The sequence below is a fragment of the Lissotriton helveticus genome, chromosome 12, assembly GCF_964261635.1.
Source record: "Lissotriton helveticus chromosome 12, aLisHel1.1, whole genome shotgun sequence".
NCBI lineage: Eukaryota > Metazoa > Chordata > Amphibia > Caudata > Salamandridae > Lissotriton > Lissotriton helveticus.
Genome location: NC_136073.1, coordinates 679,181,700 through 679,206,192, shown reverse-complemented (window position 1 = coordinate 679,206,192; position 24,493 = coordinate 679,181,700). Strand labels below are relative to the sequence as shown.

At 47.7% G+C, this 24,493-nt stretch overlaps 1 protein-coding gene across 1 annotated transcript in view; it reads right to left on the bottom strand.

Moving 5' to 3' along the window:
- Nucleotides 1–24,493, bottom strand: part of GLG1 (golgi glycoprotein 1) — a 694,561-nt gene that overhangs the window by 562,293 nt on the left and 107,775 nt on the right. The window contains exon 3 of the mRNA XM_078669216.1: nucleotides 272–358. Coding sequence (XP_078525342.1) covers nucleotides 272–358 — 87 coding nt within the window. The remainder of the gene's footprint in view (nucleotides 1–271; nucleotides 359–24,493) is intronic.

Sequence of the window (24,493 nt, the reverse complement as noted above, 5' to 3'; positions counted from 1 at the left end):
CAATATCAAAACAGCCAGATTATCTCAACCAGAGACCCCCTGCACAAAGGACAGCAATGCGACACACTTGGCAAACCAGCGTCTGCCATCACCAAAAACTGAAAACACCCCATGCAATATCACAGGGAGCTTTTCATTCTGGAGCAATAGCATACTTGAGAACGTCACCCATAGAGTTCCAAAATAATGACAAAGCACACGTTCACTAAATGTCTGCTTCACACTCAGCACCCACAAGCACAATTCATGACAGTTTTATGGAATTGCTCACCTCTATGATGGTAGACTTGCAGACCTCACGTGCCACGGACTCAAATTTTGGATCAGTTGTCAGGTTTAGCTTATAGTTCCATAATAACTAGCAAAGCAAACAAAGGTGTTTTAGCACATATTCACTCCAGCTATGAGCAAAAACTCATATGTGCATTCATATTTATGTTATATACACAAAAGGCATGACATTCCATTGAGAGTTGAGGCAATTCTTAAATGTAGTTGGATATGGTTTCACAATGCATAGATTTTCAACTGTTTATCCACAAGGGAAATCTCACTTAGGCATTTATCATACCAACATTACTTTTTTACAATCAAAATGCTTCAATCTTATGTGCAATATTCAAGATAATGTATTTTAAATTTCCATTATTGTGAACCAGTCTTTAAAAACAATAGTCCATATCATAACAATGGAACCCTTGTGGAAGTTTTGCAAGTAGTTAAGACACATATTGTTCCAGTGTCCTAACCTGCAGCAAGAGGTAGAAGCAGAGCTAGGGAAATGATCCCAAATGTTGGCATTCCTTCTGGTTCAAAAAAGATTTTTATGAATTACAACTGTAGTGCTCCTCTTAGAAATGGGCACGCATAAGGTTTACAACTTGAATGATTTTGTTACAATTACTGGAGTAAAACTGGTAGCTATCAAATCAGTTCAAATTGCTATCAATGCATTTTAGAGTAAGATACCATGTGCACTAACTATTTTGTAGACATCCGTGTACTTAGAAATAATGTTAGTATAATCTATCCTCTTAGACAGTTTATATGCCAACATTTCAAGTAGATTATAGGGCTATCCCTTTTCTGGGACCAGATTTTTTTATTGCAATGGCCTTCAGACACTTTCAGAAATCTTGCTGGTAACTTTAAGACTTCCGCTTTAAATAGTCAAAATGTCTGATTTCGCTATGCAATGCAAAGGTTACCTCCCAACCAGTGCATGACATATGTAAGAATGAATGATGGTGTAAAAAAAAAAAAAAAGATTTGTAAGAAGCAAGTCACTCGTGTGGCTGGAAAGTAACAGACTAATGTGACAAAGGAGCAACTAATTGGTGAATGGGGAAGGAAGATATTCTATAGAGGTGGTTCATGAAATAAGGAAATCCAGCGAAAACATAATACAATTTTTAATCGGAACAACCCAAGTGAGTTTGTTATGACCAGGCAAATGCACCTTGTTTCATGGGTATAAAGTAGAGCTACATGGAATTGGCAGGGCCCAATGAGGTTGAAATGAGTGAAGACTTTCTTGTTAATAATTAGAATTCATACAGAATGGAAAGTATGTGTGGCGAGCAGCAGACAGTAGTGATTGGTGTTAAATGCCTTAACAGCCACTTAATTGCATATCTGAGCTTAGCAGCCTTTTTTGGGTAAAGTAATTTTGAAAAGTGTAGCATAAGGTTAGTCTACTCATTTCATGACACTAAAAAAGATAAGAACTTTATTGCTCTCAGCATTAAAGCAAAGCCAAAAATCTAGCGATTGTTGGTGCAGCCAACCATTAATGCAAAAAAAACAAAAAAGCAAATACTTTGAACCATCAAAAACAATCTGCTCATCATAAAAGATTTAAAGTAGCATTACATGGGGTCTTTCTAATAGGGCTCAACTGCAGGAACTACACAATAAGTCAGAGTTGGGATTCAGAAACAGTAACTACTCAATGTGTTTGAGGAGGTGAACATAATCTATGCTTCCACCATCAATGAGATAGCCTCTCTATCATCTTAGACAAACCTGGGGAGCCTCCAGACCTACGTGAATACTACAGGGCCCTTTCCCTCAAAACTCTTCACGGATGGTGAGTTTTTTAAAAGTTTCAACACTCCTTCCATCACCTTGTATTGTTTGCTACGTTCGAGTTAAGGGTCCAAGGGTATGCCCAGACGTGGGTCCTTTGCTTGCTCTGGCACTTGATTCAAGCTAGCCTGGCTGATGAGGGGGTGATACCCCAAAACCGGACACAGGATGCTCGTTTCCAGTCCCTGGCCTGAAGTTCTGGCTGAACTGTTCTCATGGGGAGCAGGGTCAAGACTGATTTGCTTATGGCTGGGTGCAAACTGGGGCGGCATGGTGAGCAAAAGAACAACAGATTTAACCCAGATCTCTTGACTAGGGGTGAGCATTTGAAAAGTTTCAGCACTCTGTCCATCATCTTGTTGTGTCCAACACAAAAATCCTCATTAAACAAATCGCTAATAGATTAGTCTCTCTCCTCAGAGGTCTGGTTGTCTAGACGAGGCAAGATTCATTTCTGTAAGGTCCAGACCTATGCACTTTGTTCACCCTCACACCAGTTAGACAAAAAAAATAGAAGCAGCAGTAATATTCCTAAAGCATTCAACTCCCCCAAGTACAAATATCTTGTTGCTATTCTCAGGAGACTGGGTAAGCCATGATCCTTTCTGAACCGGAACTCGCTCCACTACTCTGTGGTGCAGCAGTGTGGTAAGGAACTAGTAATTCAAATGCCACACAATCTCTGCAGCTATTGTTTGCAAGTTTCCATTATGTGGAGGCAGTTAAGTGCATCAGGATGCGGACTAGTTGCAACAAAAATAAGTTCATACGAGTCAATTATCACTGCCATTTCCAAGCGAGAAGACCAGATGGAGCGATAGTCTACTCTCCAACTTTCAATAGCAGAACACAAAGCCTTGATGAAGATGGATGCTGCCCAGGCTGCTCTATCTCTATCCCAATATTCTCACCCACCCCCCCCCCCCTGTTCAATTAATTCTTTAAATCCCTTACATCTTTACTGATTGGGCTAGCATGGACAGGTAAGCAACTCAAACTCTCATGGGAAATTCGGGCCCTACCTTACCATATAGGTAGTTTTGCAGACGCAAACCTCAAACTTTACCTTGTGCACTGGGCCAGTTACGCAGTGTAGGCATCACCTACCTCCATTTAAGCGGCATATTGCAATAGAAATACCACATCTCCTACTCCCCTTCAATCGTGGAGTCAGTATAACCCTCATACATGCATTCATAGATTATGATTAAGGCTCCCCGTTTTCCTTTTTACAGATTTTTTACAAATAAATACAGACAGAAAACATTTATTTCTTGTCTGTATTTATTTTAAAATGTGGATAAAAACAGGAATTGGGTTGCTTTTGGAGTAATGCTAAATATGGTCTGTCATGACTGCCAGGCCAATAGCTGTGTGGAGGGATCGATAAGGGGGCTAAAAAAGAAAGAACCTTTAGTAAAGAGGCTTTAACAGCAGTAGATATGTCCAAGGTTGATACTGAAATTTGCATATTTTCTTAAGTGCATTGATTTATCTCCTGTGGCTGATTGCAGCATTGAAACCTAGTAGCCACTCAAGCATTACCGGTTATATGTGGAAATATACCAATTTCGGCTTAATTTTTCCACAAAACCCAAATAAATATGGATAATTAAGACGGAAATGTAAAAAAAATAAATACCATAAACCTGGGAGCCCTAATTATGATGGCATACACTGCAAATTGCAAAAAACACAGTTGATGGATAGACTGTAGAACAATGTCATACATTCACCCCAGTACAAGGATCTGGGCCTAAATCCATCGTTTTTTTGCACTCCACGCCACCCTGGGCTAGACACTGGCTATATGCAAATCAGCTCTGACCCTGTGCCTCATGGGAACAGTCCAGTCCGAACTACCAAGCCATGTCTTTCCCAGACATGGAATCAAGCATCCAAGGACCGGTTTCTGGCTATCAGCCTTCATCAGCCTGGATAGCTTGACTCCAGTGGTGTGGAGAGCCTGGGACTCACGTCTGAGCATACCCAGCCCACTCGGGGTGAAAATTGCAAAAAACAGTCGATGGACAGAATGTAGATCAATGTTATACATTCACCCAAGTACAAGGATCTGGGCCTAAATCCATCGTTTTTTTGCACTCCACGCCACCCTGGGTTAGACACTGGCTATATGCAAATCATCTCTGACCCTGTGCCTCATGGGAACAATCCAGTCCGAACTACTACATTCTGTCCATCAACTGTGTTTTTTGCAATTTTCACCCCGAGTGGGCTGGGTATGCTCAGACGTGAGTCCCAGGCTCTCCACACCACTGGAGTCAAGCTATCCAGGCTGATAGCCAGAAACCGGTCCTTGGATGCTTGATTCCGGTCTGGGAAAGACATGGCTTGGTAGTTTGGACTGGACCCATGAGGCACAGGGTCAGAGCGGATTTGCATATAGCCAGTGTCTAACCCAGGGTGGTGTGGAGTGCAAAAAAACGATGGATTTAGGCCCAGATCCTTGTACTGGGGTGAATGTATGACATTGTTCTACATTCTGTCCATCAACTGTGTTTTTTGGCATACACTGCAAAGGCACAGGACACACTGCAGATAAGAGGTGGATTATATTTATACTTTAGTGCGCTGCCACTATTTAATCACCCGAGAATGAATTGGTCATGTGAGAAGCAAGCTGCTACACAACTTTAGTCCCTTGACCTCACTAAAATGGGCGATATGTTCCAAGAATTACACTTCATTCACATCCATGCAATTACTAAGAACCAAAATTAAGCGCCTCTCACTTACTGGTGATGTGTAAAAGAGTATTTATGGCATTTCCTCTCGAACCACCTACCTTTCAAATGCTTGAAGAGTTACTAATTTCCAAGACTACTCAATAAATTTTTAATGAAACTAAATACTTCAATGCAGGAAAAGTATCCAATTATAATTCACACTGCGGACAAATATAATTTTGAGCTACCAAACACGATTACCCAAGCAAACAAAGTCCTGCAGTGAACAAACAGGTCCCCTTTCTCCTAACAGACTTCCAATTCTGCACTCAAAATATAATACTAAAGACCCCATTTACTCTCTTCCTTCTGCAATGAATGCTAAATGTTGTATGCAACTAAACAGACAAGTTACTTACCTCCGGTAACACCTTATCTGGTAGAGAGTCTAGTCGCAGATTCTTTACCTTTTAACTCCCAGGCATCAGGCTTGTTTTGGAAGATTTTTCTTAGCAGTACCCCTACGCGCCGGTATAAGGAGTCAGTCAACTCCATGCGGCGTAGTCCGAATCGTGTTAGTTGTAGTCGTGACGTCCACAATGGTGTGTTAAAAAGACGAGGGCCCTGAATGGGAACAGCCCACACAAATTAATTCTGCAGTGCGGAGAGGATGCGTGGGTCGGTAAGAAATCTGCGGCTAGACTAGGTCCCCACCAGATAATTGGAACACCATGCTGCAGGGCTGTGGTGGCAGCTTTCGCCTTGGTCGAATTGAACGTATGGTTTTCAGGAGCCTGCTTCTTTGCCAAGGAGTTACATTTTAATATAGAGGAAAACCCAGCGTTAGATGGTCCTCTTTTGAACGGCACACCCCTTCTTAGCTCACACGTACCCTATAAAAAGAGTTGGTCAGCCACCCGGAACTCTTTGATGCAATCAAGGTAGAACAAGAACACTCTTTTGGGTCCAGACGGTGGAGACGCTCCTCTTCTGTAGAAGGATGCGGAGGTGCATACAAAAGTGAGCAGATTAACAGACTGTCCCAGATGGAAGGTTGTCACAACCTTGGGCAGAAAAGATACCAAAGTTCGGTGTACCACTTTCCCCAGTGTTAGGTTTGAAACTCCAGGTTCCCGTTGTGCACTTATACATGCTATTTTAGGTTAGCATTATGTGGCTAAATAGACACTATTTGTATTCACATTATGCAACCCATCGAGTTATTCTCGCAGCATGTAAGCTTAGTTAGCTTGTGTGACTCCATTTTGTATTTCGCAATCACTAGAAGACTGCTTGGGTTGTGCTCATACTAGGCCTTATTTCTCTTTCGCTTGCCATTGCAAAACACTGTACTCCGTTATTATTTTCTCTTCTGATCAAGGTTGTAACCCGACTTGTTAATAAACTGATATTCTTTCTCTGCATTCCAATCTCGATGTGTAGTTCTACTCCCACGCTAGAAGATGCTGAGACTCGACACAGAGGCCTTGGAGTACTGATAGTGCACCCATCTGGCAGGTGTTGGCTCATCTCTCTGTACCTCATTTGTTCATGCCCGGCTCAAGCCGGTAACTTTCCATTGGAGGCGTGGCCAAAGTCTCTAGAAGGGTTTATTAAGTATTAGCGTACCCCTGGGGCGTTAGTCCCCCACGGCAGACATGTTGGGGTGAAGGCCTGACTGGGCTCCTCTGCAGAGTATATACTGAATAAAGTAAGTTTGTATTCTCTACTGTCTGACAGGCAGTTAATTCTTGGGAAGGCAGAGCAGGTGGTTGTAAGTACACGCCGTGGCCCTAGAGGGCCCAGTCCTTCACCGGAAAGACGGTCTGGTAAAAAGGCTGTAAGGATAAGTTACTTACCTGTAATCCTAGTTCTCTTCCAGGGGTATCCTCATCAAAGTCATAAGCACTGAATGGTCCCGCACATGGGCGGGAATATTCAGTGCTTATGACTATTGATGAGGATCACCTGGAAGAGAATGACAGTGCCTGCAGTTCGCTTACCCTACTGGAAGAGGTGATTGCCACCAAAAAGGCTGTTTTGATAGTGAGCAACTATATATGGCAGTTGTGCAGTGACTCAAACAGTGCGCACATTGAGAAAGTAAGGACCAAATTGATGTCCCACTGTGGCATAATAAAAGGAGAAGTGGAAAACAAGTGGGTTAACCCATTCAAAAAATGTCTGCACCTGAGGAGATTTAAAAGTGAAGGCTGCAGCCGAAGAAAAGCTGAGAGGGCCGAAAGGTAGTCCTTAAGAGTGCCCAGAGCAGAGCCCTGCTGGACCAAGGAAAGGATGAACAGGAGAACATCTGACAGAGGCAGATAAGGAGTCGATAGACCTTTCTGTGCAATATTTACAAAGTTTGGTACATCGTCCGGCATATACCGATTTCGTGGAGGGATGCCTGGCTGCCAGAATAACTTCACAGACTTCGGGAGGAAGGACAAAAGCTGTCAGTTGTCGCCACCCACTCCACCCAAGGAGGTGGAGAGTGGACAGGGTCCGATGGAGGATCCTCTCCCGAGACAGAAGATTCTCCCAAAGAGGCAGCCTGATTGGAGGATCGATGTTAATTGCCAAAAGCTCAGGATACCAGACTCTCCGTGCTCATTTCGGAGACAAAAGAATAACTTGTGCCCTGGTCGCTCCTCTGGGCAGGAGTGATATGGGTGGAAAGGCGTACAGGAGACCCGAGCTCCACTTGTGACGAAAAGCGTTGCCGAGCCAGTCTCGCTTTGGAAACTAAAACGCACAAAACAGCTGACATTGAACGTTCTCTTCAGAGGCTAACAGATCTAACCAAGGCTTTCCCTTTCCCCACCGCTGATAGAGTCCCTGTGCCACTTACAAATGGAGACGACACTTCTGATCTGCATGGTACTGGCGGCTAAATTAGTCCGCACTGGCATTCAGAGAACCGGCCAGATGTTCAACCACCAGGCAAATACCCTGTTGTTCCAGTCAAGTCCAGAGCCGCAGGGCCTCTTGACAGAGTCCACGACCCCACATCCCTGTTGTTGTTGCAGTACCACATGCTGGTAGTGTTGTCTGTGAACAACTGAACTGGCCTTCCCTTGGACGTATTAAGGCTTTCAGTGCCAATCGGATCGCATAAAGCCCCAACAGGTTGATATAGAGCCTGGCTTCTGCTGGAGACCAGAATCCTCTGACCTTTCATTGAAGCAGATTAATGACTTTATGGGGTTCAATAGCGTAGATTTAATTTTTTCATGGGCCTATATTTGCAGGTGCGAAAATCTGCTGAGCAACTGCTTTTTTTCCTCACCCCATAGAAAGTTAGAATCATAACCTAACTGAATAGCTGCTAGTGAGTCCAACAAGGTGGCAAGCAGGAAGAACAAAGGTTAAATCTCTGAATAAAAACATTTCATGAACTAAATATGAAATTCTTAAGAGAAGGCTGGCCTCCCCGGACATGCATAAAGATGAAAAAAATAGAGACACCTAAATCAACAGATGGAGTTACAAATCTTTGCAAAATTAATCTCAATGTGAACGTTGCCTAGGAATACTATATTGTACCAGCATTTTTCCTTGTGGAATAAACACAAGGTCTATCGCTACATTAATCATTTACCAGGAATTAAAATACATTAACATTGCTACGGGACAACAGAGCTGCACAAACCATATATTTATGCAAAATATATAATCTACCAATAAATGTCTATATAAAAAAATTACCGAATACGACAAAAGGAGATTGGTTTCACTTAATAAAGGAAAAATATGTTTAAGTAGAAAACTTTTCAAATTCTTTTCAAAAATCAAAACAGTTACAAGTAAGATAGAAGGTAACAGAGTTCCGGAGAATGGGCCTAGTAAAGGAAAAGGCTTTACTGAAAGTACAAGGTTTGTCAATGAAAATCAAGTTTCTTACCTTCGGTAAAAATATATCTGTAAGAGACAGATTAGTTATGGATTCCTCACCTTCGAATTACCCCCAGGCATCCGACTGGATCCGGGGAATTCTTCTTCAGCAGTACCCCTGCGCGGTAATAGGTGGCGTCAGTCGACTCGGTGTTAGTTGTTACGGTCATGGTCGCGGAATGACGTTGCAGTATCAACTTAGACGCAGCCCTCGTGAGCTGACAACAGTTATTTACACGACATTCCACGCCAGAAGCACAGAGCCATGCAAGACACTGACCACTGGGTGCACAATACTAGGGCCCTGAAAGGGAGTCCCTTACCCTAGCAATCAGTTTGCAGAGCAGGGAGGACGGGCATGGCAGTGAGGAATCCATAACTAATCTATGTCTCGTACAGATACATCGTTACTGAAGGTAACTAACTTGTTCATGTGGAAGAGACAATTAGTCATGGATTCCTCACCTTAGAATAAATACCCCATCAATATCAACCCCGGAGGTGGGTCTGAGAACCACAAGTTCACACCAGAAAGTCCTGGAGAATGTAACGGCCAAAGAAGCAGTCTCTCTAGACTTGGCTGTCCAGGAAGTAGTGTTTGGTAAACATGTGCAGTGAAGCCCACGTAGCCACTTGGCAGATATCAAGAATGGGGACTCCACGTCCCAAAGCAGTAGTGGCTGCAGTCGCCCTGGTGGAATAGGCACGCAACCCCACTGGAGGTTCCTTTTTCGCTAAGGAATAGCAGATTTTGATGCAAAGAAAGACCCATCGGGAGATGGTTCTTTTTTTTGCACGGCCCAACCTTTCTTGGCACCTACATAGCCAACAAAGAGCTGGTCATCCACCCGGAATAGTTTTGTGTGATCCAGATATAACGAAAGCGCACGTTTTGGATCCAGAAGGTGAAGCCTCTGTTACTCTTTAGAAGGATGCAGGGGCGGGAAGAAGGTGGGCAAAGTGATGGTCTGTCCTATGTGGAAAGAGGTAACCACTTTGGGAAGGAAAGAAGGCCTAGTGCAAAGGACAACTTTATCCGGGTGAACAGCCAGGAAAGGAGGTTTAGAAGAAAGGGCTTGAAGCACATTCACCCTGCGAGCAGAGGTGATGGCAACCAGAAAGGCAGTTTTAAGGGTCATAAGTCTGAAAGGACAGTTATGTAGCGGCTCGAAAGGAGCGCACGTAGATAAGTAAGAACCAGATTCAGATCCCACTAGGGCATTACGAAAGGGGTTAGCGCAAACAAATGAGTAATGCCCTCAAGGAAGTGATTTTCATTAGGGGACTTGAAAAGAGAAGGCTGGTCAGACAGCCGAAGGAAGGCCGAAATGGCCGAAAGATAGCCTTTGAGAGTGCCGCGGCAGACTGATCGGAGGATCCATGGCCATGTGTAATAGTTTAGGATACCAGACTCTTCGTGCCCAATCCAGGGCCACAAGAATGACTTGGGCCCGGTCGCGCTTGATCTTCTTCAGCACTCCTGGCAGAAGTGGTATCGGCGGAAAGGCTTACGAAGACCGCAACTCCACTTGTGACAACAAGCGGCGCCTAGCGAGTGCCGCCTTGGAAATTGCAACATGCAAAACTGCTGACATTGCGTGTTCTCTTTAGTGGCGAACAGATCTAACCAAGGCTCTCCCCACTGCTGAAAGAGACCTTGCACCACCTCGGAGTGAAGATGCCATTCCTGATCCATCATGCACCTGCAGCGGAGTTCTTCCGCCATGGCGTTCAGAGAACCTGCCAGGTGCTGAACCACCAGAGATATGCCCAGATGTTCCAGCCATGGCCAAAGGCGGAGAGCCTCCTGACATAGGGTTGGGTGGGGTCCTGGACCCTGTTTGTTGCAGTACCACATGGCAGTGGTGTTGTCCATGAACACCTGCACCACTCTTCTCCGGCCAGAGGGAAGGAATGCCTTTAGTGCAAGACGAATCACCAGACGCTTCAGAAGGTTGATATGGAGCCGAGACTCCTCCGGAGATCAGAGGCCTCTGATCTCCGCCTCTCCCATGTGGCACCCCCACCCCAGCAGTGATGCTTCGGTCATGGTTGGAGAAGGGAGAGATCTGCTGCTGACCCAATGCCGGTTCTTTAGCCACCACTGCCATTGGCATGCAGTGCCCTTCAAAATCTGGACGAAATCTGGATGCAATTGGAAAGATTCCCCTGATGCTGTGCCCACTGAAACTTCAGATCCCACTGCCCCTGGCCTAGTCCACCATGATGCAAAAGGCTCAGTAGCCTCAGGGTCATTCTGACCGAAACCCGGGATAGAGGTTGAAAGATCGGAATCATAGCCAGGATATCCCGGACTCGCTACTCAGGAAGATAATCCCAAAACTGCACTGGGTCCAGAACCGCTCCCTCTGGGAGGGAATCAGGTGACACTTCGCCTCAGCACTGCCGAACACCTGCACTTCCAGATCCACACTGACCCCAACACCACCCTTTGGGGTACCCTCATCTACAGACCCCCTGGACCCCAACCTCAGTTCAGCGACTCCATCGCAGACTTCATCAGCACACACGCCCTTGCCTCCACAGACTACATCCTCCTCGGGGACCTGAACTTCCACCTCGAGAACAACGACGACACCAACTCCACCACCCTGATCAACAACCTCGGACTCAGACAACTCGTCACAACACCCACCCACTCCGCCAGCCACACGCTTGACCCCATCTTCTCAGCAAGCCCCCACGTCTTCTTCAACCACACCACCAAACTCCATTGAACTGACCAACGCTGCATCCACTTCACCTTCCAGAAACCCACTACACACCACCGCAACCAGCAGATACCTTGCCGCCACTGGAGCAAGGTCACCGAGGACCAGCTAACCACCGCCCTCGCCCAGAGCCCACCCGCAGACCCGACCGACACCGACGCCTCAGGCAATGGATCGATGACTGCGCCAACACCCTCGCCCCGCTCAAGAAGTCCACAACGCCCACAACACCCACACCAGCAAGAGAGCCAGCTGGTTTACCGAAGATCGCTCTAGGCCTCCAAGCGAACATGCCGAAAACTCAAAAAAACCTGAATCCATGATTGAACACCGGAAAGCTACACAGCCCACAAGAACCCCACCCGCAGACACCACCATCTCATCAGATCCGCCAAAAGGACCTCCTTCACAAAACGCCTAGACAACAACGCACACAACAGCAAAGAGCTCTTCAGCATCGTGAAGGAACTCTCCAACCTCAGCTCCAACACCAACGACATCCCGCAGTCTCAAGAACTGCGACTCGCTGGCCACCTTCTTCCATCGCAAGAATGCAGACTACTACTACTACCCGCACCAACCGCCTGGACCAACATCAACGACGACGACACCATCAAGATCATGAACATCATCCACTGCGGATACCCGAAAGACCCCTGCCCACACCACATCTTCAACAAAGCCAGCAGCACCATCGCACCCCATCTCCAGAAAATCCTTAGAGACAGCGACCTTCCCGGAGAGCTGGAAGCATGCAGAGATCAACGCCTTACTAAAAAAAAAACAAGGCGGACCCAAAGGACCTGAAGAACTTCCGGCCCATCTCCCTGCTCCAGTTCCCGGCGAAGGTTATCAAAAAGGCAGTCAACCAACAACTGACCAGCTTCTTCGAGGAGAACAGCATCCTGAACCCGTCCTAGTCCGGGTTCCCCAGCAACCACAGCACCGAAACTGCCCTTATCGCTGCCACCAACATCAGGACCCTGCTGGACAATGGAGACACAACGGCCCTCATCCTCCTGGACCTGTCAGCCGCCTTCGACACGGTCTGCCACCGCACACTAAGAACATGCCTCCAGGACGCCGGAATCCAAGAGAAGGCCCTGGACTGGACCAACTCCTTCCTCTCCGGCAGAACTCAGAGCATCCGCCTTCCCCTTTCCGCTCCGAAGCCACCGAGATCCTCTGCGTCGTACCCCAAGGCTCATCCCTCAGCCCAACGTTGTTCAACGTCTACATGGCACCACTCGCCCACGTGGCACGACTTCAACATCATTTCCTATGCCAACGACACCCAGCTGATCCTCTACCTCACCAAAGACCCCCACACCGCCAAAACCAACCTCCACGAAGGAATGAAGGCCGTCGCCGACTGGATGAGCAACAGCCAACTGAAACTGAACTCAGACAAGACGGAGGTCTTCATCCTCGGCCCCACCCCCTCGGCCTGGGACGACTCCTGGTGGCCGACTGCACTAGGAGCACCCCCTACACCCACCGACCACTCGCACAACCTAGGGCTTATCCTCGACTCTACCTTCTCCATGACAAAGCAGGTCAACGCTCTCTCCTCCTCCAACACCCTCCGCATGCTCCGCAGAATCTTCAAGTGGATCCCCACCAAAACCAGAAGGACGGTCACCCAGGCCCTCGTCAGCAGTAGACTGGACTACGGCAACGCACGAGTCCCGGCCAAACTCCTGAAATGGCTCCAACGCATCCAAAACTCCTCCGCACGCCTGATCCTTGACATCCCTCGCCGCAGCCACATCACACCCCACCTGAGAGACCTGCACGGTCTCCCCATCAACAAGAGGATAACCTTCAAGCTCCTCACCCACGCACACAAGGCACTCCACAACACCGGACCAGCATACCTCAATAGCAGACTCAGCCTCTACACACCCACCCGCCAGCTCCGCAGACCACGCCCTTGCCACCGTCCCCCGCATCCGAAGAGTGACCGCCAGCAGTAGATCATTCTCCCACCTCGCCGCCAAGACATGAAACACCCTCCCCATCCGCCAGCCGCAGACCGAAGACCTCCTAACCTTCAGGAGACTCCTCAAGAACTGGCTCTTCGAACAGTAGCAGCGTTCCCCCCACCCCACCCCCTAGCGCCTCGAGACCCTCACGGGTATGTAGTGCGCTTTATAAATGCCATGATTGATTGATTCGGCACATTGATGGAGAACCCCAGCGAATTCAGGAGGTCGCTCATAGTCTGGAGGTAGGAGACGACAGCCTGGGACGATCCCACCTTCAACAGACAGTCAGAGATAGGGGAAGACTGGAACCACTGATCTGTGCAGATGAGCTGCGACCACCGCCATCACTTTCGTGAACACCAGAGGGGCGCTGGTAAGGCCGTAGGCCGTAGGCCGTAAGGCCGTAGGCTGTAGGGGAGCACAGTAAACTCAAAGTGCTCAAGGCTTACTGTGAACCGTAGGTAACGCCGATGGGCCGGCAGGACGGGGATGTAAAAATAAGCGTCCGAAAAGTCAAACGCTACCATCCAGTCTCCAGGGTCGAGGGAAGACAGGCCAGTGTCAACATTTTGCAGTTGACGTTCCTGAGATCCGAGACAGGACGCAGGCCCTTGTCCTTCTTGTGCACCAGTAAGTAGTGGGAATAACAACCACAACCTACTTCTGGGGAAGGAACTCCCTCAATGGCTCCCTTGCCAAGAGAGCCATAACATTCTGTTGGAGAAGGGCCAAGTGATCCTCCGACAAGCAATGGACCTGAGGTAGTCTCGAAGGGGAGGGAGTAGCCCCTTCGGACTATCTGCAAAACCCACCTGTCCGACGTGATGTTGAGCCAGTGGGGGAGGTGATGGCGAATCCTGCTGGCTACTGGCGATTGGTGGCCCTGAAAGGTCGAACTAGGAAGGCTTAGAGGCTGCTGCCGAGGGGGCGCTGGTGGACTGGCCCGCCCGCAGGGCCCCAGACCCACGATGGTGGGTCCCATGTCCCCGGCCACGCAGAGGCTTGACAACTTGTGCAGACCTGTGGCTCTGGGCAGAACGCGGTCGGGCACCCCTTCCGCAGCCGCGAAAGGCAGACTGCGGTGGAAGGGAGGTGGATGCGAGGCCCAAGGACCTGGCCATAGCCCTGGAGTCCTTAAAGCGCTCAAGCGCATTGTCGCAAAACAAGCGATAGCCATCAAAGGTTAATGTCCAAAAGCGTAGCTTGGAAATCACCTGAAAAGCCAGTAGACCTCAACTAGGCGTAATGTCTAAGGGCTACCGACGTGGAAATCGTCCTGCCTAGTGAGTCGGCAGTGTCCAGCCCACATCGGATGGCGAACTTCACTGAGTCTCTCCCTTCGGCAACTGCGCTGGAGAGCATGGCACAGGCCTCCTACGGTCACTGTGGCAGCACCTGCTCAACCGTGTCCCACACAGAGTGGGAGTAACGGCCCAAGAGACATGCGGTGGTCACCGACCGCAGTCTTGGACTCCCCATCTGGTGCTGTGTTAGGGAATGGGCCCTTGGAAGTCGAGGCTTGGACCACCAATCTCTCTGGGGTGGGGTGGTGGGAGAGGAAAAGGAGGTTGGCCGGGCGGTGGCGTTGGGCAATCTTTCTATCCACAAGAGCCCCTGTGTTGGACTTGGATCAAGTGCCCATAACGATGTCCCTGAGGGCCTTATTGAATGGCAGCAGGGGCTATGAAGAGGACGCTGCCGACTGCAGCACCTCAGTCAGGAGGTTAGTCCTAACCGACACCATAGGAAGCTTGAGGTTTAAAGCCTCGGCCGCCCTACGCAACACCACTGCGTAAGAGGCACCCTTCTCTGTAGCCACGGTAGGAGAGAAAGCATGCCACGGTCTGGTGAGGTGTCCAGACAACTGGCATCAGGCAACTCCTCTCTCCAGTCCGGTTCTTCCAACTGGCCTGCCAGGGGGGCCAAAGACTCCTACTAGTCCTCCTCACCCCCCTCTGGTAGCCACTCAGGGCGATAATGAACACCAGGGAAGAACAAGGGTTGGACGACATTGGTCCGTCTCAGTGTCTACATCAAGGGGGAGGCTGGGATCGACATCGGCTAATGTCAACATCAGCTGGGGACACATCCGGCGTCTGAGGGGGCGGAGTGTCGTCACTGGATTCGGCACCGGAGGTGTCACGACGTCGACTGGCGCCGATCCGGATCCAGGCCTGGATCCTTGGGGGCCCTGCGGTGCCGCTGCCGAAAGCCTAGAGCCCCCAGCAGAGTCTGCGGGGCCCGAGGGAGCGCCGGCATAGTCGGGTTGCTCAAAGATGGAATGTAAGACTTCTTAAAAGTTGTGAAGCTAGGCAGGGATCACTCGGTTCCAGGAAAGGGCGGGAAGGCCAGAGTCGACCCAACAGGCTCCCATGGTGTGTCGCCGACGGACGGGGAGAACGCGAAAATCAACTATGCTTCTTCACCTTTTTCTTGTGCTTAGACTTACCCGAAGACTTCGATGACGAATGGTGGCTCCGCGACCAGTCCTGCGACCTCCATCTTGACCGGGACCTCAAACTGAGCGGACTGCCGAGCCTCGAGAAGCTTTCGGGACCGCTCCCGCAAATACTTTGGGATCATGGCCCGGCAGTCTGAGCACGACTTTGGGTCGTGGTCGCACTCCAAGCACCAAAGGCACACGAGGTTCGGGTCCATGACCGACATCAATTTGTGACAGGAGTCGCAAGCCTTGCAGCTGGTCCGACGAGACATCCCTCCGTGCACCAAGAGTCGAATGACTCAAAAAAAAGGTGTTGACAAAAGTTGCAAAAACATAATCAGAAAGTGACTGGAGGTACCGCTCTCTCCGGATCTGCGATGTCTGGCGTGGAAAAAAAAGAACGGACGTCAGCGTCAAGGGCGGTGTCTAAGATAACGCAACGTCATTCCGGCGACCACGATGCCAACGACAAACTCAGTCGCCCAATGCCACCTATTGACGCACAGGGAGCTTAAGAAAAATTCTCCAGATCCAGTTTGACGCCTGGGGATAATTCTGAGGTGAGGAATCCATAACTAATTGTCTCTTTCAGATATGTCAGAGCAAGAAAGGGACAAGCTACTATCTGGGGATGAATTACAAGATCTGGAGATTTGCTGGTAAATATGTTGTCAACATATTCAAGACATTATGAAAAAGGAGCAACCATTAAGTAACTTAGAGCCTCAATTAGAGTTCACAATTGGGGTAAATGGGTCTCAGTTCTTTGCACCCATATCGGTCTGACTGCTTAACAGAAGATAGGTTTAAGATGGAGAATAAAATGTTGCCACTCCAATTAGGAGTGCATTGCCCCATCAACATGGGAGTACAGAGGGCTGAACCACAGTTTTGAATGGCTGTGCAGGAAGAAAGGGCATAATGGGCCAAAAGAGGGATCATTGTTATTTTGCGAATTATGGCTTCTCTGCATTGTGTGCTCTCATGGCGAACTAGGATTCTAGAAAAACAAGTTTGAAAATGCAATAGGTCTCACCTTTTATTAAGTTAAAGCAATTTGCTTTGCTATACAATACCATCAGCAAAGCAAATGGCTATAACTTAAAGGCGAGACCTATTGCATTGTCAATGCTTGTTTTTAAAACTGCCATGACTCGGTTTCGTGATGCATTTAAAATTATAAACCGGGAAGAAATATCAGGAACACAGATATGAGCCTATGGGCATTATGTGGCATTTCATTGGAATTCTATCTTTCCTGCAACGCAAACATGTGCGGGAGGCATTAGGAGTCAGATTTTGGCATTTTACAAGAGACTCCTGTTACAGTTCCTGAGGGCGCGCGGAGACAGTAGAAAACCAGCAATGGTGACCTCCCGAGTGCCTGCATAGATTACATCTCAACAGGTCCAAGGCCACTCAGCCTGTAGGACACTGGGGGGAAAAGCTGCAGATCTGGGAGATCGCTAGCTAGATAAACACAGAAGGAGGAAGCGACTGGTGATGGGAGGGGTCACTCAGGACACAATGATTTACCACCCATCACCAATCTGCAATGGGGCAATGATGCCCCTCTCGCTAATTTCATCTTCAAAGCAAGCTTCTAGCATTCAGCCATCTTCTCAAGTGATTTCCATCCCATGTGTCCTTTCAGGGAAGGACCCCCCCCCCCCATTATCTACGCTTCCCAGAGGCAGGCTGCTTTGAACGGTCTAGGAAGGGGGAGATTTCCTGCCATCTTCTTGCATACAATAGGCTTCAATTACAACCTTAGGAGACAAGAAAGAACTGCTGAACGGGCTGCAGGAGCCCCAGACTCAGCTCCCAGCAGACACGACCTCGCAGGAAATCAAAGCAGGGCTGTCGCGTCCCCCTCCCACTAACTCCCCAAGACACAAGCAATAGCGTAAGAGCTGATAGGCAATAAGGAGCATTGTCTGAGAAAAGCTTCCTTCATCTCGCTGAAGCCTTCTAGAGTTGGGGCGTCGCATTGAAAGGGTGAGGATATAGCACTTCCATTCTTCGTGCTAGGCCCGAAGCACTTAAGCGGGTCTACCTCTCTACATCAAACATCAGAGAACCCGCCACTAAAATCTAAAGTCAAATTCGCCATGCCACCACATATAGGAATTAGTTTTTTCTTTCCTGTTCACGATTGCAATAATTTTAGGTAATTGTACAATAAAATGTCTCAATCTTATCAGATTAGGAGAGAAGTTGTTTAACTATTATTTCGCCACAGGTTCTATGATCAATAAATACACCGATTAAAGTGTGTATTTTTGAAAGGCTGTGCTCTTAGCTTCAGAAGGCGCTGTCACGTGTCCACGAGGTGGCAAGGTTGTGACTCATTCCTTTCGAACGCATCACGATGAGTTAGATGCGTGTGGACGGACGGTGAAGCACTGCTAGTAAACAAGGACATGTTTTGTAACATTTCGGCTGCAATTGTCTAGTATTTCTGACGTGGCTGCACCTGTTCTTTCTGCCTAAGCAGCTGAGAATGTAAAGATATTTTAACTTCCGCTCAGCGCACTGAAGCGACATCCTTGCGGTGTAGGCGCTATACAGCAGGCCACAAATAAACAAAGTTTACCATCCATGTGTTCAAACGTGAGTGGGTTTGTTACTGGCAATTTAGACGACGTCGCAAAATTTTCACTTTTAGTCTCCAAGGCTGCAACAAGAAACAGTAACATTGACAAACTAATAGAATGTTTAGATGCTCACTTAAGTAATGTATTTATAAATAAAAAACAGGTTTGTGAAATAAAGTTGGATTGGGTGTTTCGGTGACATGCTGTCAGAAACTGATCTTCTGTTGTCATGCTCAGAGCACAGGTGGCGGGGGGATTTCATGCATTGCAGATCCTGGATTCTGCCCAGCCGCTGGGATGCTGCTCCAGAGCAAGGCATTCTGGGAAAGCGAGCATTTTGTTATCAAAGGTCAGTCATCATGTCACATGCCTAAATGTCTTCAGAGGCGGCGTTCGAAGCAAGGGAGATGCCCATAGTTAGCTATGGAAAGTAACCCTGCTGTTGCATGCATGTAGTGTCTTCTAAGCTGAGCACTTTGAGAAAACGCCGTGTTACCCAAAGCTAATGGACAGCGAGTCGTGTAACTTGCCTCAATGTCTACAGATTTGATCGCTGTGCAAGTTGTGGTGCAGGACAGTGTATCTAGGCAGTATTCACGTCACTTGATTGTCTTCAGAGTGGTGCGCTCTAAGAGTTGAGTTGGAGGGCAGTGGTTTTGGGCAGTAATGATGTCATGTGTCTGAATGGCTTGAGTTGAAGTGCAGAGAGGGCAGTGCTTCTGTGCAGTAATTTGCCATACATCCAATTGTCTTTAAAATTAGACACTGAGGGCCCGATTCACAAAGGTATAGTTAGATGAAAGTCTAACTTTACGACTTTCGGAATTCATAAAGAGCATTTACTACTCGTAAATGCACTTTGTGAATACTGAAAGTCGTAAAGTTAAACTTTGGGTATTCACAAAGGGCATTTACGAGTAGTAAATGCACTTTGTGAATAACGAACACATGGCCCCATAAAGATAAGAATCCTTTTGCGACGCACACAGAAGGCAGACGAGCCCGTCCAAGTGGGCCGTCTATAAAAGAGAAAAGTCTATGTCAGGAAAAGATCTTTCCCAATGGCTGGCTACCGTTTAGCATAAACAGTGACGCCGGCCAATGGGAAAGAGGGGCGGGGCTTAAAGCCCACTAAATCAATAAATCTCGCCAGCGTGACTGCACATGTGCGCAGCCCACGCCAGCCAAGACCTAAAAAACAGGGGATTTAAGCAGAGTAAATAAGTGTGAGTGTTACATCATTTAAAGAAAGCAGAGAAAGAGACCAGATTGAAACCTAGAATTAAACTGAAAGGTGAGAGAAACTACAAATTCCATTTTACTTGAATTAAACTTTAGACTTGCTTTTGGTGTCCACGTTTTGATTGTTCATAGCCAATTCTGGAGGCAGAGGAAACCGCTTGGGATTACACGGTTAAACAAGTATTGGCATAGCCAATACGTCTTGCCTTTGGAACCTTAAAAGTGTTTAGTTATCCAGCATAATATCCTTGGTTCAACAACATCAACTGTCGCATGACTTGACACTTATAAAGGTCCCAAAGGCGAGTCCTATTGGCTATGCCAATGCTTGTTTTGGTAGAGCTGGGGAGATTAAGTGATTAGGCCTGAATCACAGGATGTGGTGTCGACCCAGAGGCTCGAGCCTTGGATTCTCAGCTCCAAGGTCGGCAGTCCAGCCGTGAGACCACATCCTCTCTCAGTTTGCTGCTGAGAGGCGGGTAGAGAGAGCCCTTCACATATTCCGCGCATAAACACGTGCTTTTGGGTGACGCCTCGCCTTTCCGTTGAGGACCGGTGCAGTGCTTAATTTGTAAAAGAATACGTGCCGGGACCTTCAGTTTTGGAATTTAGTAGCAAGTGCTGCCTGAATACAAAGGCTGCGTGGTCTTCATTTCACCGGGTCCCTCTTTCGTCCACCGCCAGTCTGTCGCTCTCTGTCCCTTGATCACTCTTGTTCAGGCTGTTCTGTGTCCCTGTTCTCTTTGCCACTGTTTCTGGTCTCTCCCTTTAGTGTTTTACTGCCATGCTCAGGGTCGCAGTCTAAGGAGTAAGAAATCTGTGCTGGTGAGCCCCACCTGCAGGCACCACTCCAAATTAGGAGCATGCGCACGGCCCTTGAGGGTGGGGACTGTGCACTGACGGTATGCCCCAGGTCAGGCATGGACATTCCAGCCAACTCGTGCACCATGGAGGGAAATTGTCCCGCTGCTCACTGGTGTCAAGTCTCCTAAAAACGCTCTGTCGTCGGCTATACAGCTGAAGGCTGCTCCCGCTGGGGTCTGTCCTGCGTAGAGGCTTTTGGTGCTAGGGAGCAGGGGGCTAACCAGTGTCCTGGTTGGAGGCTGCTACCACCAGCGTCCCGGGGTGGAGGCTGCTTTCAGTGGTGTCCCAGGGGTGGAGGCTTCAAGCGCTGGGGTGATGCTCTCACTAGTGTTCCTGTCGTCCTAGGTGGAGGCGGCTTCCACTAGTGTCTGTTGCACGTGGAGGCTTCTGGTGCTAGCGTGCCCCAGGTGGAGTCTGCTCTTACACGCGCCTTTGGTGAAGGATGCCGATGCACTCAGTGGTGTCCTGGTGGAAGCTGCTTTCACCGGTGTCCTGGGTGGATGCGGCTCCCACTGGTGTCGGTTAGTCGTGGAGACTTCTTGAGCGTAGGGTGACCTGGTGGCCTGGGTGAAGGCTGCTCTCACTGGTGTCCTGGGTGAAGGCTGCTCTCACTGGTGTCCTGGGTGGAGGAGACGCCCACTGGTGTCTGTTCCTCGTGGGCGCTTGTGTGCAGGGGCGTGCCTCGGGTGGAGCCTGCTCTCACAGGTGCCCAGGGCGGAGGCTGGGTGCACCGGTGCTAGTCCTGCGAGCAGAAGAGCCACATAACCTCCGCCTGAAACCAAGACTTGGGTATGGGCTCGTCTTTACTCATTCTCGACCGTTGCACTGCAAACACCGGCGAAGGGTCCGTAACTAAACGTCCCTTGTCGGTTTAGCCTCGCACTACAAGCCACTGACCCTTTAAACGCGCCCGTGCCGCTGCATGTGACGGTGCCTAAGTGCTTGCAAAGAATCTGCTCAGACCTGACAGGCCAATTCATTACAAGTTATTCGTAATTATTTATAACCAGGAAATAAAATTTAATGGTTTAAACAGAACTGAGGAGGTTACGCGCATCTTTGGCGGGCCACTTCCAGAGCTGAGAGTTGTGATAATTAAATTGCACATATGTATTTTAACACAATAGTTTTCATACGCGTGTCTGGGGTCTTTCCTAGATATGAAATAATTATTTGAAAAAATAGCGACAGCTAGGAAATCTCAGTCATTGCAACACCTAAAGTATTCACAAGTATATTGTAATCATCAAACTCCAGGACCCAGACACTACATTTAATTACAACCATGTCCTGCAAACGGGGGGAGAAAGACTGCATTTTAACCAAGCGTGCACATCACCACCCAGCTTCTTGTGAAATGTTTACTACCAAAGTGTTTTGCTCTCGGGAGACAAGCTCAGGCACACTAATTAAAGACACATGGCCCCTGCGCGCCGCTGCTAGCTCCAGAGAGCAAAAAGCTCTCGGAGTAAACATTTAACAAGAAGCTGGGACCTCCACACGCCTTTGGGCAATTGCGTACTAAAGCCAGACACAAAGGCTAATCGCGTGTGAGGACCACAGGCACGAGCTTCTACTGAAGCCTCTTATAAGTAATTCCAAGACGTCTATTTCCTATGCAACGCATGCGCGCTGCCATAGGCTCGACCTAAAAATGCATTGCTTTTTCATAGCAAAATCTTGAAGACATTATCTGGAGATGAGCCTAGAAAATATAGATTGTTGCTTCTGTTCCTAGTTTCGCAGAGACCACAAAATGTTGCCCGAATCAACTACCAGTGATGCAATCATATTATCCTCTTATGAAAATATGAAATTAACACATTTATAAAGTACAACATGCGCCTGCAGGTGTCACAGTGCTGACAAACAGAATAGGGATGCACAGCCAAAGGAAAACTAAGAGGCCACAAGAGCAAAGAACCAGGTTTTTAGAAGTTTTCAAAACATTAGATCATCTTCACTTCCCGAGATGTATATGGGCAACCTATTCCAAAGTTAAGATACGGCACAAGAAAAGGACCTGCCATCCTATCTAGCTCTACGAATTCTGGGGACAACCACCCTTTTGTTAGGAGTTGGGCACAGTAGCCTTTTGGGCTCACAGCAATGGAGTAGGGTTCTAAAAAGAACGTGGGCTAGAGGTGCAATACAAAGAGCATTGAACATAATTTAGTTCCTCAACAGGATCCAACAGAAGCTCACCATACCATGAGAAATTTGCTGATGCTTTGGGATGTCCACAATGAGCTGATCTGCCACATTAGGAGGCACCTATAACTTATTAAAAGAGAGGTTTGACGGATATTGAAATAGAGCACAATGCAGCAGTCCAACAGAGAGGACACCAATGCCGGATCCACTGCTTTGCGCATATCAACCGGGATGAAGGGAAACACTAGTTTCAAAGATCTAATAATGTGAAAGCAGGATCTAGTAGTTCAACCGACTTGTTCCGAGTTTATCACCGAAAATAACCAAGATTTTTGGCAGAACTCACCAGGGCTGGAGGGTGGCCAAAGTTTTCAGGCCACCAGGTGGAAGAACAAATAGAATGTTGTATGTCAAAGACCAACATTTTGGTTTAGTCTGCATTAAGCTTTAGGTAATTCTTCATCCACCAACGGATACCTAGCCTTCATCTCTTAAAATTTGCGGCCACTGAAGACACAACATAAGTAATAGCTACAATAATTTGGGTGTCATCAGCGTACAACTAACCCAGAACCCAAATGACTATCAGTATTACAGATTGAACAGGGTCGGACTCAATGAAGAGCCCAGAGGAACTCCACAAGAGACACAAGTCTGTGGCTGAGAACTGGCCACACCCCACTGTCTAAAGTCTACCAGTCAGAAAAGACTTTAGTAAACTGAGCGCTTTACCCTCAGTGCCCAGCTGAGAGAGGCAAGCCGTCAGTAGCATGGGTGAAACCACGTTTAAGGCTACATACAGATCAAGCAGGACGAAGAACACGGCCTCCCACTGTCAAAATCACGCACCAGATCCTATCTACTGCCATCACCAAAGCAGATTCAGTGCTATGCTCTTACCACTCACTTGAAAGTTCCTCACCCGAACAATTTTGCATAGATTGGCAATTTCAAAATTATTTTCCCCCTTTGCGTTCTCTTCCCAGGATTCCCATGATAGCACCAACAAGAAAGTGACTAGTGCGTGGTGTAAAGTAACCTCCTGTAATTTTAGTCAAGCTTTGACAGCCTTCAGGTCTTCTGCATGTGGGCCTATTCTGAAATCTATAGCAATTGGATACACAGCTTTGTACAAGACAATGTCTTTATTGACATCACTATCTGCACTTATATACTGAGGAACCAACAATGGAAAGCGTAAATGTTAAGTACTTGGCAACATGATAATTCTACATCTAAAAAGGCATTGCTCTGCCATAAAGGCTTATGGAGAGGCTATAAAACAAGCTTGTGCTTCTTTCTAAAAATATCTTGTTTTGATAAAGGGCAGAACATCTCATCTTTCACTAACAAATCAACTTTCACTCCAGCTAATGAATTAAGATCCCTACAACCAACTGAATTACATTCGGATACACCAACCCTTGATATGGTTAGGACTCTGGCCTTTGAGACCAAGCCAGGATCTCACCTATATTCCGATCTAGTTTTTACTTTACACTAACTGCTGAATACTATCGGACTAGTGATTCGGACCTTATGTGATTTATTACTTTCCATTCCTATAGTTCAACAGGTAAGGAGAGAGGCCATGACAGTTCAGCTGCTAAAAACACCTGAATAAGAAACTTAAAAGGCAGCTTTTTCCCACTTGATCCCACAGTATTGCCAAGCAGGTTTCAGACCCCTCTTCACCATACAGAATCTGTGCTTCTCTTGGTTTTGGAGGATTTGCAAGCTATTTTGCACGTAAGTGGTAGAGCAGCCACAATTCTACTCGATCACAATGCCGCTTATGATATTG